We start from the raw sequence: 21,013 nt of genomic DNA on the forward strand, positions 1-21,013 counted from the left end.
AAGCAAAGTAAAAATACTCCATCACAAGTCCTACAGTAAAAGTACATAAGTATTATGAGCTTGATGTAGTTAAAGTATTGCAGTAAAAGTACATAAGTATTATGAGCTTGATGTAGTTAAAGTATTGCAGTAAAAGTACATAAGTATTATGAGCTTGATGTAGTTAAAGTATTGCAGTAAAAGTACATAAGTATTATGAGCTTGATGTAGTTAAAGTATTGCAGTAAAAGTACATAAGTATTATGAGCTTGATGTAGTTAAAGTATTGCAGTAAAAGTACATAAGTATTATGAGCTTGATGTAGTTAAAGTATTGCAGTAAAAGTAGTGGTTTGGTCCCTCTGACTGATATATTATTATATATGACATCATTAGATTATTAATAGTGAAGCATCAGTGTTAGAGCAGCATGTTACTGTTGTAGCTGCTGGAGGTGGAGCTAGTTTACACTACTTTATATACAGTTAGCTAGTTTAGTCCAGTGGTTCCCAACCTAGGGGTCGGGGCCCCTCCAAAGGGTCAGCAGATAAATCTGAGGGGTGGTGAGATGATTAATGGGAGAGGAAAGAAGAAAAAACAAAGTTCTGATACACAAATCTGTTTTCAGTTTTTGGACTTTTTCTCTAATCTTTGATTTTTGCTGAAATATTGGATCATTTGAACATTTATTGAAATGAAAGCATGTGAGAAGTTTAGAGGGAAAAATCACTATTTGGTGGAGCTGTTAACAACTCATAGACATGTGAAATGTGACCCCGACTACACACTGCTTTTTGTAAGACGTCAAAAGCCAAAAAGGTTGGAAACCACTGGTTTCATCTTTAACAATGTGTTGTATTTTAAAAGCTTGTTATATTATCCATTGTGTCAAATCTTCATCTGAAAAGTAACTAAAGCTGTCAAATAAATGTAGTGGAGTAGAAAGTACAATATTTCCCTCTGAAATGTAGAAAGTAGCATCACATGGAAATACTCAAGTAAAGTACAAGTACCTCTAAACTGTACTTAAATAAATGTACTTAGTGTCTTTCCACCACTGTTAATAGTTCATTATAAATACCCAGAATGCATTTCAGGCTCTTTGTACCTTCTGACGAGTCCCAGAGAGACTCTGAACAGCAGACCTCCTCCTCCAAACACTCCCATCCCATTGGCTCGTCCTGAACTGTCCATACACACCAGCTCCGGCTCCATGTCCTTATTGGCTATGATGAACTGACAGAACACCAAGTCTCCCACCTGCACAGGTAACACACAGAGAGGAGGGGTCACAGCTCAGCTGCACAGGTAACACACAGGTGTCTGTCAAATCATTGTCATTCAACACTCTGCCCTCAGAGTCTCACCTGGACGCTCTGCTCTCAGAGTCTCACCTGGACGCCCTGCCCTCAGAGTCTCACCTGGACGCCCTGCCCTCAGAGTCTCACCTGGACATCCTGCTCTCAGAGTCTCACCTGGACGCTCTGCTCTCAGAGTCTCACCTGGACGCTCTGCTCTCAGAGTCTCACCTGGACGCTCTGCTCTCATTGTCTCACCTGGACGCTCTGCCCTCAGAGTCTCACCTGGACGCCCTGCCCTCAGAGTCTCACCTGGACGCCCTGCTCTCAGAGTCTCACCTGGACGTTGGGTCTGTTCCTCTTGGTGGCGCCCTCGAACGCCAGGTAGGACAAAGACGCCTGCTCACTTCCTCCAAAGTCCACCTTGAAGACGTCTCCTGATTTGACCGTCACGATGCCGATGACCGTCTCTCCTTTAGCGGCGACATACTGAGAACAGAGAGACAGACTCAAAATCCCAGCATGCACTGCTCCAACACCTGTCCAGGTCAGGGTGTGTATCTCACATGTGTTTTCTACAGACCTGTACTGAGAACTGCTGAACTCCAGGAAACTACCACATCACAACTTTCACTTCTCATGAGTCTCTGTGGTTTTCTGAGTTTGTAGATACTTTATTTTAATAAATAAAGCTGAACTTTAACGGCATGAAATGCTCCTCGGTGACATTATTATCAATAAGCCGTAAAAACAACTGATGCATAATCATTTTAACTGACGAGGCGAGTGTTTCTAAACGGAGTCTGGTGAGTTTTAAATAAAGTACAGATTGACAGTAAACAGATGGAGGTAAATGTGAGAGTATGAGCAGCTTCCAGTGTTCATCGTGGATCCGAAGTCTCACCCTCTTCTGCTGAGAATCGATCCAGAACATGTTGGGCTGTTTGTGTCGGAGGACGCCGCTCTTACACACCACCAGCCGGTCTCCGCTGCGCCGCAGCCCCGGGCCGCAGACCACCTTCTCCGGCTTCACGTGGTCCGTCAGAGAGATGGTGTCGTCGGCCTGAAAGGAGAAATCATCTCCCGGTAACAAAACCTCCCCGACTTTATCTTTTAAACAGGAAAACATCTCGACTCTGCGGAGTTCAGGTTCACACACACATGTGATGTTTGTTGTTGCTGCACGGACACAAAGAAATGTGACACACCGGAAACAGGAAACTCATCCGCCTGCCTGCAGCGCCGCCTGCGGGACAAAACAACAACAACAACAACAACAACAACAATACAACAACAGACTGCTGTTAATCACAACAAATCACAAAGAAATACAAATAAAATAAAAATATAATGTTAGTTAAAGGTTCTGCGGTTCAAAGAAAGAAAAACTTTATTTATAAACCAGAACACATAAAAACAGAAAACAGAAGTAATAACGCCAGTAAATAAACCGTTAAAACTCAGATTTGAAAGGTTGAAACTATAAACTTTGGTTATAAAACTGAAAAATAAGATTTAAACATTTGTATATTATAATTTATTATTTCCATAGTGAACTCAGACTGACAACAACGTCTACAACACAGATCAATAACAGTCAGTGAGACATAAACAGATGTTGACAGATGTTCAAGATGAGAAATCACACGAAAGCAACACAAAGTTCAAACAAGAGATCCTCACATTAATCTACTGACCTCCTTTCTTTCTTTCTTTCTTTCTTTCTTTCTTTCTTTCTTTTTTTCTCATATAAATGAATGAATGAATAGTTTTATTTTCATCCTTCATGGAAATATTCAGACACATTAATGAGCAACAAACCAAACATTTTAGCATGAAACCTCCATTGTTTAACAGCACAACGTCAACATCATCAAACATAAACATAAACATAAACCGTCCACATGACACTCAGATCTCTCACAATAGAAATACAACAAACACACAAACACACAAACACAGCTACATAAACACAAAACACAACATAAAATCCAAACAAAACACTGTTGATCTGATTCAGCTCATAAACACAAACATAAACAGGAAGTTATTGATCTTTAGAAATATATTCAGAAAACACAAATAAACAAACTGTTTTTCAGTTAAATCTCCACTCAGATCTAAATCTGGAACTTTTTTAAACAATACTTGTTGTAAATTATGATCTAAAGAAGATTTCAGCTCATTCATTCACAATATTCACAGATTGTTTGTTTGTTTGTTTATCTTTCAGTATGTGCTGCCTATGATGCATCTTATCTGTACACAGAGATCTCTGACTTTTAGGCAAATTATATTTTACATATTTATCACATTTTATAATCTTTCTTTAATAAACAAACATTTATTTTCTCCAGTTTAAACACAAACCAAAAAACAAAAGTTTCAACCTTTTAATCACATTTATCATCAGTTGAAATCTTTCATAAAGAGATTTGATTTGACAGACGTCATAATTAGATTTGATCATATTTTACTTCATGATGTAAATACATGAAGTAGAAGTTTGATAAAGTTCTTTCTTGTCTCTTCAGTGACGTTAATCAGATTCAGAGACAGAAGCAGCAGATCTCTGCTGTCCTCATTTATTATATTATATATTATATATTATATATTATATATTATATATTATATATTATATATTATATATTTATTCACTCAGTGGTTAATCATGTGTGTGTTGATCCTCTGACCAGCAGGCGGCGCTCTGACATCACTGACATGTGACCACAGAACCGTTTCTGGAGTTTTAGTCTCATTTTTTTTTTATAGTTCTTTGTTGTTTATTTGTGTTTATTATTTTATTATAACAGCTGATAGATGATCAGGTTTACTGTTGATGCCTTCAGGTGTTAAAAACTCACAAAGGAAGTTAAAACTGATACAAACTGACTCATATTTGTGTTTGTTGTCTTGTGTTGATGATATGAATACAGGCTGTGAGGTCAACGTGAGGTCAACATGAGGTCAACGTGAGGTCAACGTGAGGTCAACGTGAGGTCAACATGAGGTCAACATGAGGTCAACGTGAGGTCAACACAGAGACGTGCAAACATGTGTAATATGACACATTATGTGTTGTTATGTGTGAAATTTAAACTTTCAAACCAACACAATATGAGCAAACACACAGTAACTTGTGACTGTATGTGTGTCGTTGTTGTTGTTGGAGACACAAACAGGAAATGACGGGAGACAGAGAGGAGAGGTCATGTGATACAAACCTCAACCTTGTGCTGTTATTTAAAACAAAATGATCTCAAAACAATTTAACAATTTCAGTTTGGAAAATATCAAACATTTGTATCTGATAAAACAGGAAGGAGTCTGTCGTCACCTGGCAGGTGTGTTTCTGAGGAAGATGTAAGCAGCGACACCAGAGGACCAAACAACCAACCCGTTCTCAACAGACTCATTCATAAAATTACAACGATCCTTTTTTTATGTAAATAAAGTGACTCTTACACACCTTTACGCTGCTTGTATCCTGTTTATAATTTACAAAAACCTGAAACTGTAAAATATGCTGCTTTATAAAACATCGCTGTTAAACAATAAACGCTGTGATTAAGATCCTGGTTTGGGTTAAAATGTTCAGTTGAAATGTGGTTACTGCTCCTTTAAAGTTAGGCAACCTTGGTTGTCATGGCAACAATAAACACCACATTAAGGTGTTTAAAAAAATATGCTGACTGGCGGTTGGAAACAGGAAGCGAACAGCATCTCCTGGACTTAAGTTCACTTTTTTTGCCACTTTTTGAAATCTAACAACCCCCCCCCCCCCCCCCCCCCCGACCTCCACATCTATCATGTGATGCTTCTGAGCATCACAACCGGCGAAATGACTCGTTTCATCATCAGGATTTGATCCGTTCGGTTTGATCACATTTGGAAAGTCTCCGAACGAGTCCGTTATTTTAAGTCAAGTTAGCAGAGAGATAACACACACACACACACACACACACTCATACTAACACACACACACACACACATACACACACACACACACACACACACACACACACATACACACACTAACACACACACACACACATACACACACACACTAACACACACACTAACACACACACACTAACACACACACACACACACACACACACTAACACACACACACACACACACTAACACACACACACACGCACACACACTAACACACACACACACTAACACACACACACACACACACACACACACTAACACACACACACGCACACACACACGCACACACTAACACAGACACACACACTAACACACACACACACTAACACACACACACACACACACACACACACACTAACACACACACGCACACACACTAACACACACACACTAACACACACACACACACTAACACACACACACTAACACACACACTAACACACACACACACTAACACACACACACACACACACTAACACACACTAACACACACACATGCACACACTAACACACACACACACACTAACACACACACACACACTAACACACACACACACACACACACACACACACACTAACACACACACACACGCACACACACTAACACACACACACACGCACACACACACACACACACACACACTAACACACACACACACTAACACACACACACACACACACACACACTAACACACACACGCACACTAACACACACACACACACACACTAACACACACACGCACACTAACACACACACACTAACACACACACACTAACACACACACACACTAACACACACTAACACACACACACTAACACACACACGCTGTGTCATGTTAAATATTCACATAATCGTGTTAAAGCAGCTCAGTTTATCCGACAGACTGATTTAAAACTGACTCAACGTGTAAAAGAAGGAAGTTCACAGTGAATCACCTGTTAATAAAGTGACTGAACTTGTGCAGCTGAAGGTTTAAAGCATCAGATACAAACTCCGTCTCTTACCGTCTGGTCTGCTGCGGTGCAGGGAGGTGATGGAGGGTTCGTGTGTGGTCTGAAACAGCAGACTAATTATCTTCACTAATGGAATTAAACAAGGAAAACACATGAATTAGTGTCTAAGTAGTAAAGAGATAATCAGCATGACAAACATATAAAGTAACGTCCACACACACACACACACACACACGTCATTAAAACACTGTGTGTTCAACATGAAGGTTCACGTTTCCACACAGCTCAGTGATTAAAGTTAACAAGAACCACAAACCACAGCTGAGAACAGGCAGCGAAGGTTCAGACACAACGTTCATACAACCTCACAACAACCATCCTACTTACATTTGGTCATCACACACACAACAGTACGGTTTACTGGGTCCTTGAAGTGACCGACTGAAGAGACTGTCTGGGTTGTGGTTGCTATGGCGACTAATTGTCTTGTTAACGGGTGCACTGTTAGAGTCTTTTCTATGAAGATCATTTTACTTCCTGCAGCCATAAAACCTGAAAGTTTCCTCCAGAGATCACAGCTGCAGGCTGAATAAATACTACAACTACTGTACTGAAGTAACATGTTGAAGTATTTCTACTTCACTCGAGTATTTTCATTTTCATCGACTTCATTCATCCTCTGCACTACATTTATCTCACAGCTTCGGTACCTTTTCTGATTAAAACCAACATGAAATAAAATGATAAACTTGTAAATGTTAGTTAAACGTTAAACCAGTGTTTCCAGAACGTTTTGTCTTGTGACTCCATGTTTCAGATGGTTTTTTAAATTCTTACAGATAAACAGTTCAGCATCAAATGACAACATTTCACAAGAACCATGAAAAATGAATCATTAATCATCTCACGACCCCTTTGGAGGGGCCCGACCCCTAGGTTGGGAACCACCGGACTGCATTAGTACTAATAATGTACTTTATATTTAGTGTATACTAGTAGTATCTTAGATGACTTCTTCAGTCTGACGTGTTTGTGACTCGTTACCAGACATTAAAGAGGAATTTAAGATGATTTAATTATAGTTTGAATGTTTAATGAAGTAATTGTGTTTGTCAGCCGGAGGTTCAAATCTGACCGAACATCTCTGAACACAAACACGTCCGCTGTAATTTCACAGAGCTCTCCTGCAGCGAGCAGCAGCTGTCCTGCATTATCTGCTGCTGTCACTCATCTCTGCACAAACACCGCAGCAGCTCCAATGTGTTCTGCATTAACTCCACCGGACGAGAGAACGACGAGCAGCGAGCTCAGACACGCGGCACCGACGGGCGGATAAAAGACTCTGTCCCCTCTAATAACAAGAAAAATGAGTTGATTTAATTAAGTCTGTTGAGGTGTTTAAATAAGATGAAGATATTACTGAAGCAGACTCCGGTTTCTGCAGTTTGGAGCAAAAGATTAAATTATGTGGAAGTTCAGCCTGAAAAAAAGAAACGAAAGAAATGACACTGAAAATATGAAAATGAATAAAAATATTATGTTGTATGATTTGAGTGTGATCGTTTTATTTCAAATATGACAAAAATAGTTCTGTGATTGGTTCATTTAAACCCAAATTAACAACCAATCACATTGCTGGGTCAATCACTTATTCCCTGTTATAAATAACATGTAAACAGTAGATTAATGGAGCTGTAGTATTATATACTGTTGTGTAGTTTATTATACTGTATAATAATGCATCTCATTTGATAAACTATAAAACCTGAATCTCCACAATAACCAGTAACTCCAGCTGTCAGATTAAAGGAAACATATTCTGCTCATCTCCAGCCTCTATGTTTATATTCTGGGGCTCTACTGGAATAAAACCTGCTTATTTATCTTCTACTGGTCCTTTATGCAGCCCCTCAGTTCAGCCTCTGTCTCTAACAGGCCGTTTTAGCTCCTGTCTCTTTAAGCCCCGCCTCCTGATGAGCCCGCTCTGTTCTGATTGGTCAGCTTCAGGAAGCTTCCTCCGGCTCCGGAGGCTACGTAAACAAACTATAGTAGCAGGATTTCACTTCTTCTTCTCCTTCTTTACTCCAAATGTCAACTTCTCAAATCCATCCGTACGTGTTGGAGCTGAACAACACATGGAAACACCTTAGCAACCACCTTAGCAACCACCTTAGCAACTAAGGCTACAGAGCGGACAGGCATTTATGTTCATATTACTAGAAAGTCGTAATAATATGAGAAATAAATGTTGTAATATGAGAGAATTTATAATATTAAAAGACAAAAAGTCCGAATAATACCGGACTAAAAAATCATAATATTACGAGAATTAGTTGAACTGTTGTGATGAAAAGTCAGAATAATATGAGAACTCTGACTTTTGACTTGCAGGCAGCAAGTTTCTGAACTTTGACCTTGTTTAACATCCGACATCAGAAGAGGAAGCTGAAGATGAAGTCTTTAATGAAGTGGAGGGAAACACTGCTACTGAGAGTGCAACCAACGATTATTTTCATCATCGATTAATCTGCCGATTATCATCTTGAGCTCACGGTGACGTCATCAACAGTCTAAAACACAAAGATATTCACTTTATTTATTATATATTCAGTTATTATCATGTTTGACACAGAAAAGCTTGAAATCTTCACGTTTCAGAAGCTGCAACCGGCAACTTTTTAACATTTCTGCTTTAAAAAAATGACTAAAATGTTGTTCTGTTCTTGACGTCTGTCGTCAGTCGTCTTGTTTTTGTTGTTTAATTGAAGACGTGTTTATGACGAGTTAACGTCCTCGTGTTCATCTTGTCGTCTCTGTTGTGTGATTTGGAATATTCAGGTCTGAACTGTGTTTCTGCTCTGTTTTCTTTTTCCCTCCGGAGGAAACCGTGAGGCGTTCACTGCCTCACATTAAAACCTGTAAAAAAAGCTGTGTTTCTGTTGGACTCTGCTTCTGTTGACCTCACCTGGACCACATTAATGTTTCATAACTCTGATCCTCCTGCAGCAGCTTCAGCTGCAGCAGCGAGCGTGCACGCAGGAAACGTGCACAGATTACCAGAGGTGGAAGGTAACTAAGTGCATTTACTCAACTACTGTTTAGAGGTACTTGTACTTTACTTGAGTATTTCCATGTGATGCAACTTTCTACATTTCAGAGGGAAATATTGTACTTTCTACTCCACTACATTTATTTGACAGCTTTAGTTACTTTTCAGATGAAGATTTGACACAATGGATAATATAACAAGCTTTTAAAATACAACACATTGTTAAAGATGAAACCAGTGGTTTCCAACCTTTTTGTCTTTTGACGTCTTACAAAAAGCAGTGTGTAGTCGGGGTCACATTTCACATGTCTATGAGTTGTTAACAGCTCCACCAAATAGTGATTTTTCCCTCTAAACTTCTCACATGCTTTCATTTCAATAAATGTTCAAATGATCCAATATTTCAGCAAAAATCAAAGATTAGAGAAAAAGTCCAAAAACTGAAAACAGATTTGTGTATCAGAACTTTGTTTTTTCTTCTTTCCTCTCCCATTAATCATCTCACCACCCCTCAGATTTATCTGCTGACCCTTTGGAGGGGCCCCGACCCCTAGGTTTGGAACCACTGGACTAAACTAGCTAACTGTATATAAAGTAGTGTAAACTAGCTCCACCTCCAGCAGCTACAACAGTAACATGCTGCTCTAACACTGATGCTTCACTATTAATAATCTAATGATGTCATATATAATAATATATCAGTCAGAGGGACCAAACCACTACTTTTACTGCAATACTTTAACTACATCAAGCTCATAATACTTATGTACTTTTACTGCAATACTTTAACTACATCAAGCTCATAATACTTATGTACTTTTACTGCAATACTTTAACTACATCAAGCTCATAATACTTATGTACTTTTACTGCAATACTTTAACTACATCAAGCTCATAATACTTATGTACTTTTACTGCAATACTTTAACTACATCAAGCTCATAATACTTATGTACTTTTACTGCAATACTTTAACTACATCAAGCTCATAATACTTATGTACTTTTACTGCAATACTTTAACTACATCAAGCTCATAATACTTATGTACTTTTACTGCAGTAAAGGATGTGAGAACTTCTTCCACTGCTGCAGATTACAGATGATTTAAGTCGGTGTGACGGCTGTGACGCGTCGACGCTCTGCAGCCTTTTTTACAAAGCAGCAGAGAGTGAAATGAACCCGGCCTGAACTCTGAGACTGTTATTTATGTAGAAACACACACACAGAGTCAGAGACGAGTTCTCAGAGCTCATTTTTCAGCTTTATTTTACAAAAACACAAAAGAAAAAAAAAATCCTAAAAACCTCCAGAAAACCATCATCAGCTCATTTAGTTTAGTTTTGTTTAGTTTGAGCTCGAACCTGCCGACATGCTGCAGGACGTCAACACAGAGTACAAAACACCTTTTTTTTTTTTTTTACAGACGTGAAAGTTCAGAAATTGACATTTGGTCAAAAAACAATTTTTTTCTTTTTCTGTTTTTTACACACACAACAAAAACACTGGTTTAAAACTCCACCCAGTTTGGATCAATAAAGCACCAACAAACATGGAGTTAACTGTAGCATCTGTTACTGTGAGCCAGTGTTACACACAACAAGCTTTAGATAAAAACTGTCATAAATGTTTCTTGTACAAAACGACGTGCAGACGACATTCAGAAGTTATTAACAATCAATAACAAACTGTGACATGTAAGTTTAAACAGATTATAACAAGATTAGTTTGTGTTAATAACGCAACGGGGAAATAAAAACACTAAAACTTGTGTCGGCGCTACGTCGACCCAAACTGGGTCAAATCTGAACTCAGTGATTTTTTTAGTGTGTACACACAACAACAAGAACACTGGTTTGGTAAAAAAAAAAAAAAAAAAAAAAGTAAAAAAGCAACTGAAACATGTCTTTACAAACAATATTTCATCTTCTTCTTCTGTCTAAGTGACTAAAAAAAAAGGCAGAAAAATCCCCCTCAGATGCTCTCACACCTCCCAGAAACACACAACGCAGCTTCCTGAACACACAATCATCTACTTATTTCAGATGCTCCTGGTTCATGTTTCTCTCAGTTCTCAGCATGAAACTCTCCTGTTTGAATCATCACAACAAAAGATGAACAACTGTGTCAGAAAATATCTGATTCTTTAGTAAAAAAGTCGAAGATACGAGTCTGTGGATGTAAAAACTGAAGGAGACGAGTTAACTACGACTCCCAAGGTGCATTTCAGCAAGAAACAGCCAATCACAGAGCTTAAAATTCAGTCACGCAAGAGATTAAATTTATTTTACAATATGCAGATTAAATCAGTTCCCTTTTAATTTCTGGATCACTTTGGGTGAACTCAGTAACCATGGCGACATGTTTTATTTAGCAACAGCAGCTGAGGCTCATGGGTATTGCGGTATTCTTAGCTGTCTGCCAACATGACAGAGTAAATGTGATTTATCAGAGAGAAAGATGAGATCATGTAAACAGAATATAAAAGCTGCAGGACGGTTCGACTATCAGGAGAGTTTCACACTTCACACCTCCAGTCTGAGTTACATCGACTTCACTTAGTGGTTTCCTACATTTCCCAGAGTTCCTTTCAACAACTTTCAACAACTGTGTAAACAAACAACAACAAAAAAAAAGAAAATCTGAAGTTTTTATTTTGAATATTAAAACCAGGTGAAAACAGGATTTTTGGGAGAATTTCCGTGGAATGTTTTGGTTTCTGTCTCCATGGCGACTGAACTTCTTCTTGTTCAAATGTGGGAAAAACTAAACTATTAAAAAGGATCCAGAAACACAACAGACAGCAGAAGTGTTGAAGGGAATTTAAGGGGGATTTTTCTCCTTTGTGTGAGAACTGAAATCTGTTCTTCTTCTTTGGTTGCTCAGATGTGGCGCTGAGTTTGGACGCCTGTCTCGTCCTCTCGCTCTGTGGTTTTTACTGGCTGTGTTTCATCGTCCTGCTGGAGCGACTCTTCAGCACCTTCTGGAAAAGATCGTCTGACAAACAGAAAGAAACTTCTCTGTCAGATTTTAATTCTACATTTTAACCAGATGTTTAGAAAATATTTCAGATAAACTCACCGTCCCTGAAGCTCCTGGAGTCGAGCTGCGAGACAGAACGAAGGAGGAGAAGCAGTTAAATAAAGAACCATTCAATAACATTATGACAACCTTCATGTCTTCTGGTCAATATTTCCTATTTTTTGCTGTAAGTGTTTCATTTCTTTTTGGCCAGATCCTCGTTGTGAACTTCTGAAGTCCAGAGGTTGATGATCTGCAGCGCAACAAGCTGGTGAAGCTGTAAACAGAACCGTGTTCCTGCACATGCTCAGTAGCGTCTGCCGTACACAGAACTACTCTCCAGAGACTGAAAACATGATGCTGTTATTAGTCTTTGGATCCGTTTCTAAACAAACTAATGTGACCAAACTCTTCATGATGAAGGATCATGTGACCCAGTGCAGCGCTGGGACTCACTGACGTGTTTTTAATAGTTTCTGGACAATTTTTTTGGACTAATTGTCACATTTCTTGTCACGGTAACGTCATCACAGCGTGCAGGAAGTGATTATATACATGACTCTTCATTGGTGGTAGTTTTTTAAAAAACTCTTTCCCCAATTCCTGCAATTTTACTGCAAAAAGAGACATAAACTATTGCAAATTTTATTGCAATTTTTTGAGAAAAGCTGCTGCAAAATCAAACATTTTTGGCCTCAATAATCACAATAAAGAGCTGCGAGTATGTTGGAGGTGAAACATGTTTATTAGTGTCACTCTGTGTTTTCTCACCCTGGTGGCGTGGGGTACTCTGAGCGGAGCTGAAGGTCCGTCAGCCTGTTCTCTGTCCACCTTCGCAGCTGCAGAGACACAAAGACCAGCAGACTGTCTGTCACCACGGCGACATCCGGCCGACACATTTAACACTTAAAGGCTCAGAACGGGAAACAGTCTGAACTCACGCAGAGGTCTGATGATGCTGTTGATGGCGTGGACGACTCCGTTAGTCGCCATCAGGTCCGCGTCCGCCAACGGGATCTTGTTAACGTACACGGTGTAGTTACGCTGCAACGCAGAGGAGATTATCAATACCGATCGGTGTTTAAATAAAGTTATTGACGAGTGAGGAGAGAGGACTGACCACGCCGAGCTCCAGCTTCCCCCCCTGCAGAGGTTTGACTCTGGTGTGAGATCCGACTCCTCCACTGACCAGCATCTCCTCCCCCAGGTGATACCTGAGCACACCTGACAGCTCCTGATGGTTACCTGACACACACACACACACACACACACAAACACACACACACACACACACACACACAAAAACATCAAACAGAGAGACAGAGTGAAACTGTAACTTCCAGATTCTGCTCCAGACGTAAGAACAAACATCGTTTCCCAGAAGTCCTTGAGGTTTAAACATCAATGAGTCAATGAGTGAGTGGACGGGTGGCGGCGAGTTCAGACATGTCTGTAATAACACTTTACAAAGAATAAATTCATCAAATGTCATTAAAATAAATGTTTCATCCTGAGCGGCTGACAAACGACCGACTAGGAGCCGCTACATTTCATTCTGACGTCGCTACGGATACGTTCATGTTTCATTCTGACGTCGCCACGGATACGTTCATGTTTCATTCTGACGTCGCCACGGATACGTTCATGTTTCATTCTGACGTCGCCATGGATACGTTCATGTTTCGTTCTGATGTCGCCATGGATACGTTCATGTTTCGTTCTGATGTCGCTACGGATACGTTCATGTTTCATTCTGATGTTGTCATTTAAAATCATCAAGTGCATAAGTATTAGCAGCAGTAGGCTGTAATACAGACAGGTGGCAGATTAAAGGAAAACCTGGTCCAGGTGTGATATGCTCTTGTCCGACTAAATTCTCATTGGTCGAATAATCTCCGTGTTATTTTCATAAGGAGAGAAGTGCTACATCAACAGCTTTCCAGGATTAATCCATTATTTCCTGCGGCGGGAGGGACAGACTAACAAATTACCTGTGAAAACAACGGGGGTGTATTCAAAACACCCCCGTTGTTTTCACAACTTTGAACTCGCCCAACCTGATGGAGACTGCTGGGTCTAACTGTACTCAACGGTTACTGAACGTTTACTGAATCAGCGTTTCTCCTGTAATAATATCAACGAACCCCCACCAGGCCAAAAGATATTTTTTAATGCCAAAAATAACGCTAAATATCAGTAGTGTAACTCCGTTTAGGAATAGGGCAGCGCTTAGTATGTTTGCGTAGCGAGCGGGAAAGAGCGGCGGGAAAGTGACGGTGGATGCGAGCGGAGCAGAGGAAAAGGTTAACGGTAAGTTGTCAGTCTGGTAGTAAATGTGCAGAACAGACTACAGTTTAACAGTTAATAAATGTGTCATAAAAAATATGTCAGGTCTGTTGTTTCCCCAAGTGCTGCAAAAGTGAAGGAGGTTAGCTCCAAAGTTAGCAACAATAGGTTAGCCTAACCTGAAGAGGCTAACCCACCCGCGACTAATCGATTAGTTAAAGATTATGTACGATACGTTATTGACTACAGCCCTACTGATCACTCACAACTACTTTGTGTTGATTAGCAGTGACTCTTCCATAATCTGTCACCCGTCTGTATATTATATATATTAAACAAAGTACATTATTAATACTGATGAGTCAGTTGCAGCTGCTCGAGGTGGAGCCGGTTTACTTGTGTGAGGGTCAGCAGATAAATCTGAGGGTTGGTGAGATGAAAGATCGGGAAGGAAAGAAGAAAAAACAAAGTTCTGACGCATAAATTTGGATTATTATTGTTTTCTTTTCTTTCAATCTTTTAGTTTTGGCCTCAAACTGTTATTATAAGTCATGTGAGGGGAAACTACAAACAACTCAGACACATCTGAAACATGACAAAGAGACACTGATTCTTTGTAAAGGGCCACGAGCCAAACGTATTGGGAACCACTTGTTTAATCTTTAATAATGCAATGTGATTTATAAGCTTATTAATTTGTTATCTTGTGTCAAATCTTCATCTGAAAAGTAACTAAAGCTGTCAAATAAATGTAGTGGAGTAGAAAGTACAATATTTCCCTCTGAAATGTAGTGGAGTGGAAGTATAAAGTGAATACTCAAGTAAAGTACAAGTACCTCAAGTACTGTACTTAACTACAATACTTGAGTAAATGTACTTAGTTACTTTCCAGCTGAATTTTCCATCTAAATCTGTGAACCTTAAAACCAGGTCTCATACATGTTCTGTGGACGTCAGAGTGAACCGTCTGCATGTCTTTATTAGGAAAAGCAGTTTTATTTATAAAGCACGTTTCATACGCAGAGGCGGATTCGAGGTGCTGTTCAGAGAAGTTAAAGCAACACAACACAAAGTTAAAACAACATTAGGACTGAAAGTGAAGCTGCTCAGACTCGTTGTATTAACCAGACGTTCAGACGTGAGTCACATAAACAACATGTTTCAGGACGTTCGGACCAAACAAGGAGCTGCAAACTCAGACCTGAAGGAGACTAATTCAACTGTGTCTGTTTGTTTGACAAGTTCCTAAAATTAAAATAATGGATTACAGTTTAATTTCTTCACATTTATACAGACGATCGATATGGAAGACTTAAAATGCCTAATAAATAAAAATAAATCAAAGACATGAGGTGAAATACATTTATTATTTATATTTCCTTTTTATGTATTTACTGTCGTAATAAAAATAAAAACATGTGCACTGATAAGCCCCGCCCCCAAGCTGTGATTGGACAGTTGGTTGTCAGTGCGTGGTCGTAGCCCTGCTGTGTAGCATTAGCCTTGTTGGTTCAGAGCTGATTTAAAACAGTAGATGACGTGTTGAGACATTTTCAGCCAATGAAATGCTTATTGTTATATATTTTTATTTTTATATATATTGATGTGTTACATCACACTCCAGTCATATCATTTAGTTTACAGCTCAAAAAACACGTTTCAGTGTGCAGTACCTCTAAATATTTAACATTTAAGGCTTTTATTAAACCGACGATCTCAGTCACAAAAATAAGTTTCCATCAGAAATAAAGAAACTCCAAACTTAACGACAAAATACTAATAACCAAAAACGAAAAACGAAATCACGTGATCTATTCCTTTTATGTTTCCCAACGAAAATCCAGAAAACCAAATTCAAAAGATTGTGTGATTTTGGTTTAGAAATCAAGCGGCTACATTAGCCTACCCATGATCCTCAGCGACCGTTGCTATGGTGAAGACGCCAGCGACATATAGTCAGTATAACATTATGTAGAACTGCAGATTATTGGTTATGATCGGGATCAACGTACTTTACTGAACATTGAACTGTAAAGAAAATAATGTGTGTTATGGACAAAGAAACGAAGTGTATGAAATATATGAAGGTGACGAGAGAATAAATTAAACATAAATAATTAATAAATAATTTCATCATGTAACAGCGGAGGTTGAATAAAATGCACAATCTAAAGTCCAGTTTGATGAGTGTAGGGCTTAAATGAGGGATGTGAAATGTAAAGTTCACCATAGCGACGGTTGCTGAGGATCATGGGTAGGCTAATGTAGCCGCTTCCGCTATCGTACAAAACTGACAAAAATACTTGATTTCTAAACCAAAATCGCCCGGTCTTTTAGATTTGGTTTTCTGGATTTTCGTTGGGAAACAAAAAAGGAATAGATCACGTGACTTCCGTTTTTGGTTTCAAACGCAAAAAACGAACCGGCTGAATGTCCGCAGACCTGCTGGATATTCAATCCAAAAAGGAAAAACGATAAAACGAATCAGCAAAAACCAAAAACGGGCCGGGTTTGATTGGTTTTTCGTTATTTGATTCTGACACCAAAAATGTTTTTTTGTTTTTTGTTTTGAAACAAATAACAGATTTACCGTTTTTTAGTTTTTGAATTACAGATGAATTATGAATTATCCGATGATACCTGGACCCCCACAGATTGTAGCTCAGGTATAAATATGTTATAATCCACAGAAATACAAGCTGAGGTTTTTATTCATGTCTAATGTCTTTACTGGAATTTCTACTTTTCAAAATGTTAACAAAAAGTCAAAAGTTAAAATTTTAAATTAATCCACTGAGATGAGACTTCCAGGTTTTAAAGTCCTTCATAATTTATTTCATAATATTATTTTATAATTTATGTCATAATATGTATAATATTTTATAATATATTTGTTTTGTACTCACGCATCAGTCTGTTGAGTTCGGCACGCGGCAGCGCGTTGAAGGCGTCGTTGGTGGGAGCGAAGAAGGTCAGCGTCCCCTGCTGGTTCAACAGCTCCGTCATACCTGCCGTCTGGATCGCACCGACCAGGAGACTGAAAGAGGAGGAGGTGGGTTTGTTTCTTACACCTTGATCAGATGGAGGGGTGGGAACCTGCAGGCTGCTCAGAGCATCAAGTCTACAGTGTGAGTCCATGTGCTAACATACTGCTAGCCTAGCTTAGTTTACAGATGGGAAACAGGTGGAAACTGCTAGCCTAGCTTAGCTTACAGACTGGAAACAGGTGGAAACAGCTAGCCTAGCTTAGCTTACAGACTGGAAACAGGTGGAAACAGCTAGCCTAGCTTAGTTTACAGACTGGAAACAGATGGAAACTGCTAGCTTAGCTTAGCACAAAGCAAGGGGAAACTGCTAGCTTAGCAGTCTTTGTGCTAAGCTAAACATAGCCTGCAGACCTCTGAATGGCTGCTCACATCTCTGATCTGTTCACTGATTCAAACATTTGATTAAATGAAGTGAAATTACAGGATAGTTCAGTGTGACTAACATGTCGGTATGAACACGTAAACATGTGTAACATTCTGGAGAGGACGGACGAGTTGAATGTTGTGGTTTAGTTTTATAAACTCTGCTGCTCTAACGAATTAAAGAAGATTACGAATAGAAAGAAGAGAAGAGAGACAATCAGTGAAAGACGATTAAACAGAAAAATGATTCAACAGCTGGGAGCTTTATTAGCCGCTGAGAGATGCTAACGATCCTGAGAAAGCTCACAGACAGAAGAGTCTGACTGCGTTAAACGTCACAGATTCAGCAGCTGAAGATGTTTTTTATTCTGACATTATATCTCAGACCAAAACATTCCCGAACAACTGAAGCAGACAGAAAAATCTGACTGATCCTGACCGGCATCTTTATATCTGTCATGTGGCAGCACTTTGAGTGCTGCCACAGTTTACAACAGTTTACCACAGTTTACAACAGTTTACCACAGTTTGCCACAGTTTACCACAGTTAACAACAGTTTATAACAGTTTACCACAGTTTACCTCACTTTACTACAGTTTACCACAGTTTACAACACTTTACCACAGTTTCCCTCAGAGTACTGGTGTTTATGGGAGGTTAGGAGGGACATGATCGTCTCTTCCTGGTACTTATTGTTTAGTTGAGTATAAAATCTCACCTGAAGCGGTCGTCGGCCTTCAGGATGTCCATGACGGTTCCCATCGGGGGGGTGAGGACTTTGTCCACCGTGAACATGGTGGCGAAGCGTCCCGTCTTATCGTGGGCAGCGATGCAGGCGTTCTCAATGCACAGGTTCTACAGAGACAGTTGGAACAGTCCGTACATGTTGATTAGTTCTTGAAACATTCTTGTTTTCTTAGCAGCCAGTGTGAAACAAACCTGGCGACAGACTGACGTAATAACTGTGTGCGAAGCCGGTTGACCTTCTGAACACAGATGCATGATGGACACAGGTGTGAACGGCGAAAAGTCTCAGCTGTTCGCTTGTGTTCAGATCGCTGAGATGCATTTTAAAACCGAGTGTAATCAGGGTGTATGAATGCTTTCCAGATGACAATAAAGAGAGAGAGAAGAGAAAGAGGAATGATGTCGCTGGTGACCTCTCACCTGTGTACATCACACCGGTGGTGAAATATGCTGAGCTCTGATTGGTCAGGTACTACAGTATGTTAAGTTTCTGTTCTTTAAGATGTGACCAAAAACTCATCAAAGACGCTAAAATCACGTCTGTCTCTGTTCTTCATAACACGCCTCGACCGGTGATGGAGAGGTGATGAGGTCATGAAGGAGGTGAAGCAGAAATCAGACAAAGAAAATTAAGAAAAGATGTTTTTTTATATGAAGTTCGTCTTGAATGTTTCAGTCTGTCTCTGTCACACACACACACACACACACACACACACACACACACACACACACACACACACACAGTGTCTGGAAAGATTTAGCAGTTGTGGGAAGCAGGAAACTTCTTGCGGTCTGCAGAGTTCATTACTGAGCAGAAATGTGAGCGAGCCACCCACGAGTCAGAGACCTGCAGCATGTGGACTGAATATTGAATATTTTTGGACGGTTTGAAGACGTCAGCTCAGACATTTTTCATGGTTTTGTAACATTTCATGAACCAATAGATTCATTGATTTCTGGGCAGGTGAGTTAATATTAATAATAATCATGTCCATCACAGTGATGTTTTCAAATGGAGTCTGACTGGTGAAGCTGGTTCTGGTCATATGAACTGGTTCTTCAGTAAGAAGTTGAGCTCCGCGTGTCGCTGACGCAGAGCTGAAGCTAACAGAGACTCCTGAGTTTCTGAATACAGAAAACACACACAAAAACCAGCAGCTCCTCACACATTTATGTCAAATTGACCAGTACTGATGCATATTTCAGCTGATAATTTGTCAGAAATGGTAACGATGTGTTTAAAGTTCAGTTATGTGTCCCGGTAGTCGTCTGCAGTTGGATTCCAGCAGCAGATCTGAGTTGTGAGTCGTTTCCTCTCGTCCGTCTCTCCCCTCGTTTCCTGTCATCTCTCAACTGTCCAATAAAGGCTTAAAAATGCCCCAAAAATATTTAAAAAAAAAAAGAAAGTGTAAAGCTTTAATATGTTTCCATTTGTTTTTATTCACATCTTCAGTTTGTGGAAAATTCTGAAAAATTCAAGAAAAATCTCTAAACGTGTTTAAAAAGAGTTTCCTGTCTAAGGTTTAACAGACTGAATGAGTAAATGATGACGTCATGAATCATGTGACTTAAACGTCACTGAAGAGCTGAAAACATCAGATCTGTGTGGAGCGATGATGAGGAGGCTGTAACCTTCCTCACATCAATACATGAAACTAACAGAAACGTCATATTTCCGTCATGTTTTCCATCGTTTGAGCTTTGACTGTTTTAATGACGTCATCTCGTTGTTTCTTCTTCTTCTGCGACGGTTTATCTGCTGATATTCACACAACAGCAGCAGGACGGAAACAAACATTCAGAACATTTTACTTTAAGGATTTTTCTGGAAATTCTGTTTAAATTGGATGAAACTATCAGTTGAAAGTAATGTTGAATGATGGTTTGTGTACGTAGCTGTGAGGTTCTTGTTCCGATCGGTGGGGGGTCCCACCTCATCCTGGACATGCAAAGCTTTTATTTGATGACTCACATCACCACAGGATGCTCTGGATGATGTCATCACCACATGCGGTCGCAGTAATGAGGCTGCAGTTTTTTTGCAGTCGAACCACCGTTTGAAAAATGATTTAAAAAAACGGTTTGATGTTTGAAATATAAACTGATTCTTGTCTCTCGGCTCTGCGACCGTCAGACCTGTTCGTTTGTTTGTCATTAACGAGACGCAGAGACGGAAACTCAGTGACCTCATGACATCATCACCGAAGATGATTAACGGCCACCGGGAGACAGATGATCCTCCTGGCAACAGACGACACAGTCACACACACACTCAGCAGCATATTCAGCAAGACGACGTCCAATCTGC

General features: G+C 39.6%; 3 protein-coding genes across 3 annotated transcripts in view; all 3 read right to left on the reverse strand.

Moving 5' to 3' along the window:
- exosc3 (exosome component 3) overlaps nucleotides 1-2,477 on the reverse strand; it is a 3,272-nt gene extending 795 nt beyond the window's left edge. Inside the window, exons 1-3 of the mRNA XM_042418395.1 lie at nucleotides 2,181-2,477; nucleotides 1,616-1,765; nucleotides 1,087-1,238 (exon numbers count right to left, since the gene is read on the reverse strand). Coding sequence (XP_042274329.1) covers nucleotides 1,087-1,238; nucleotides 1,616-1,765; nucleotides 2,181-2,405 — 527 coding nt within the window. The 5' untranslated portion in view covers nucleotides 2,406-2,477. The remainder of the gene's footprint in view (nucleotides 1-1,086; nucleotides 1,239-1,615; nucleotides 1,766-2,180) is intronic.
- LOC121901528 (NLR family CARD domain-containing protein 3-like) overlaps nucleotides 1-21,013 on the reverse strand; it is a 481,268-nt gene that overhangs the window by 66,419 nt on the left and 393,836 nt on the right. The gene's annotated exons all lie outside the window — the stretch shown is intronic.
- The window catches only part of tgfbi (transforming growth factor, beta-induced), a 36,688-nt gene continuing 26,256 nt past the window's right edge, over nucleotides 10,582-21,013 (reverse strand). Inside the window, exons 11-17 of the mRNA XM_042418380.1 lie at nucleotides 18,677-18,813; nucleotides 17,454-17,584; nucleotides 13,382-13,506; nucleotides 13,203-13,305; nucleotides 13,033-13,100; nucleotides 12,322-12,346; nucleotides 10,582-12,237 (exon numbers count right to left, since the gene is read on the reverse strand). Of these exons, the coding sequence (XP_042274314.1) occupies nucleotides 12,176-12,237; nucleotides 12,322-12,346; nucleotides 13,033-13,100; nucleotides 13,203-13,305; nucleotides 13,382-13,506; nucleotides 17,454-17,584; nucleotides 18,677-18,813 (651 nt within the window). The 3' untranslated portion in view covers nucleotides 10,582-12,175. The remainder of the gene's footprint in view (nucleotides 12,238-12,321; nucleotides 12,347-13,032; nucleotides 13,101-13,202; nucleotides 13,306-13,381; nucleotides 13,507-17,453; nucleotides 17,585-18,676; nucleotides 18,814-21,013) is intronic.

This window comes from Thunnus maccoyii, chromosome 8 (genome assembly GCF_910596095.1).
Source record: "Thunnus maccoyii chromosome 8, fThuMac1.1, whole genome shotgun sequence".
NCBI lineage: Eukaryota > Metazoa > Chordata > Actinopteri > Scombriformes > Scombridae > Thunnus > Thunnus maccoyii.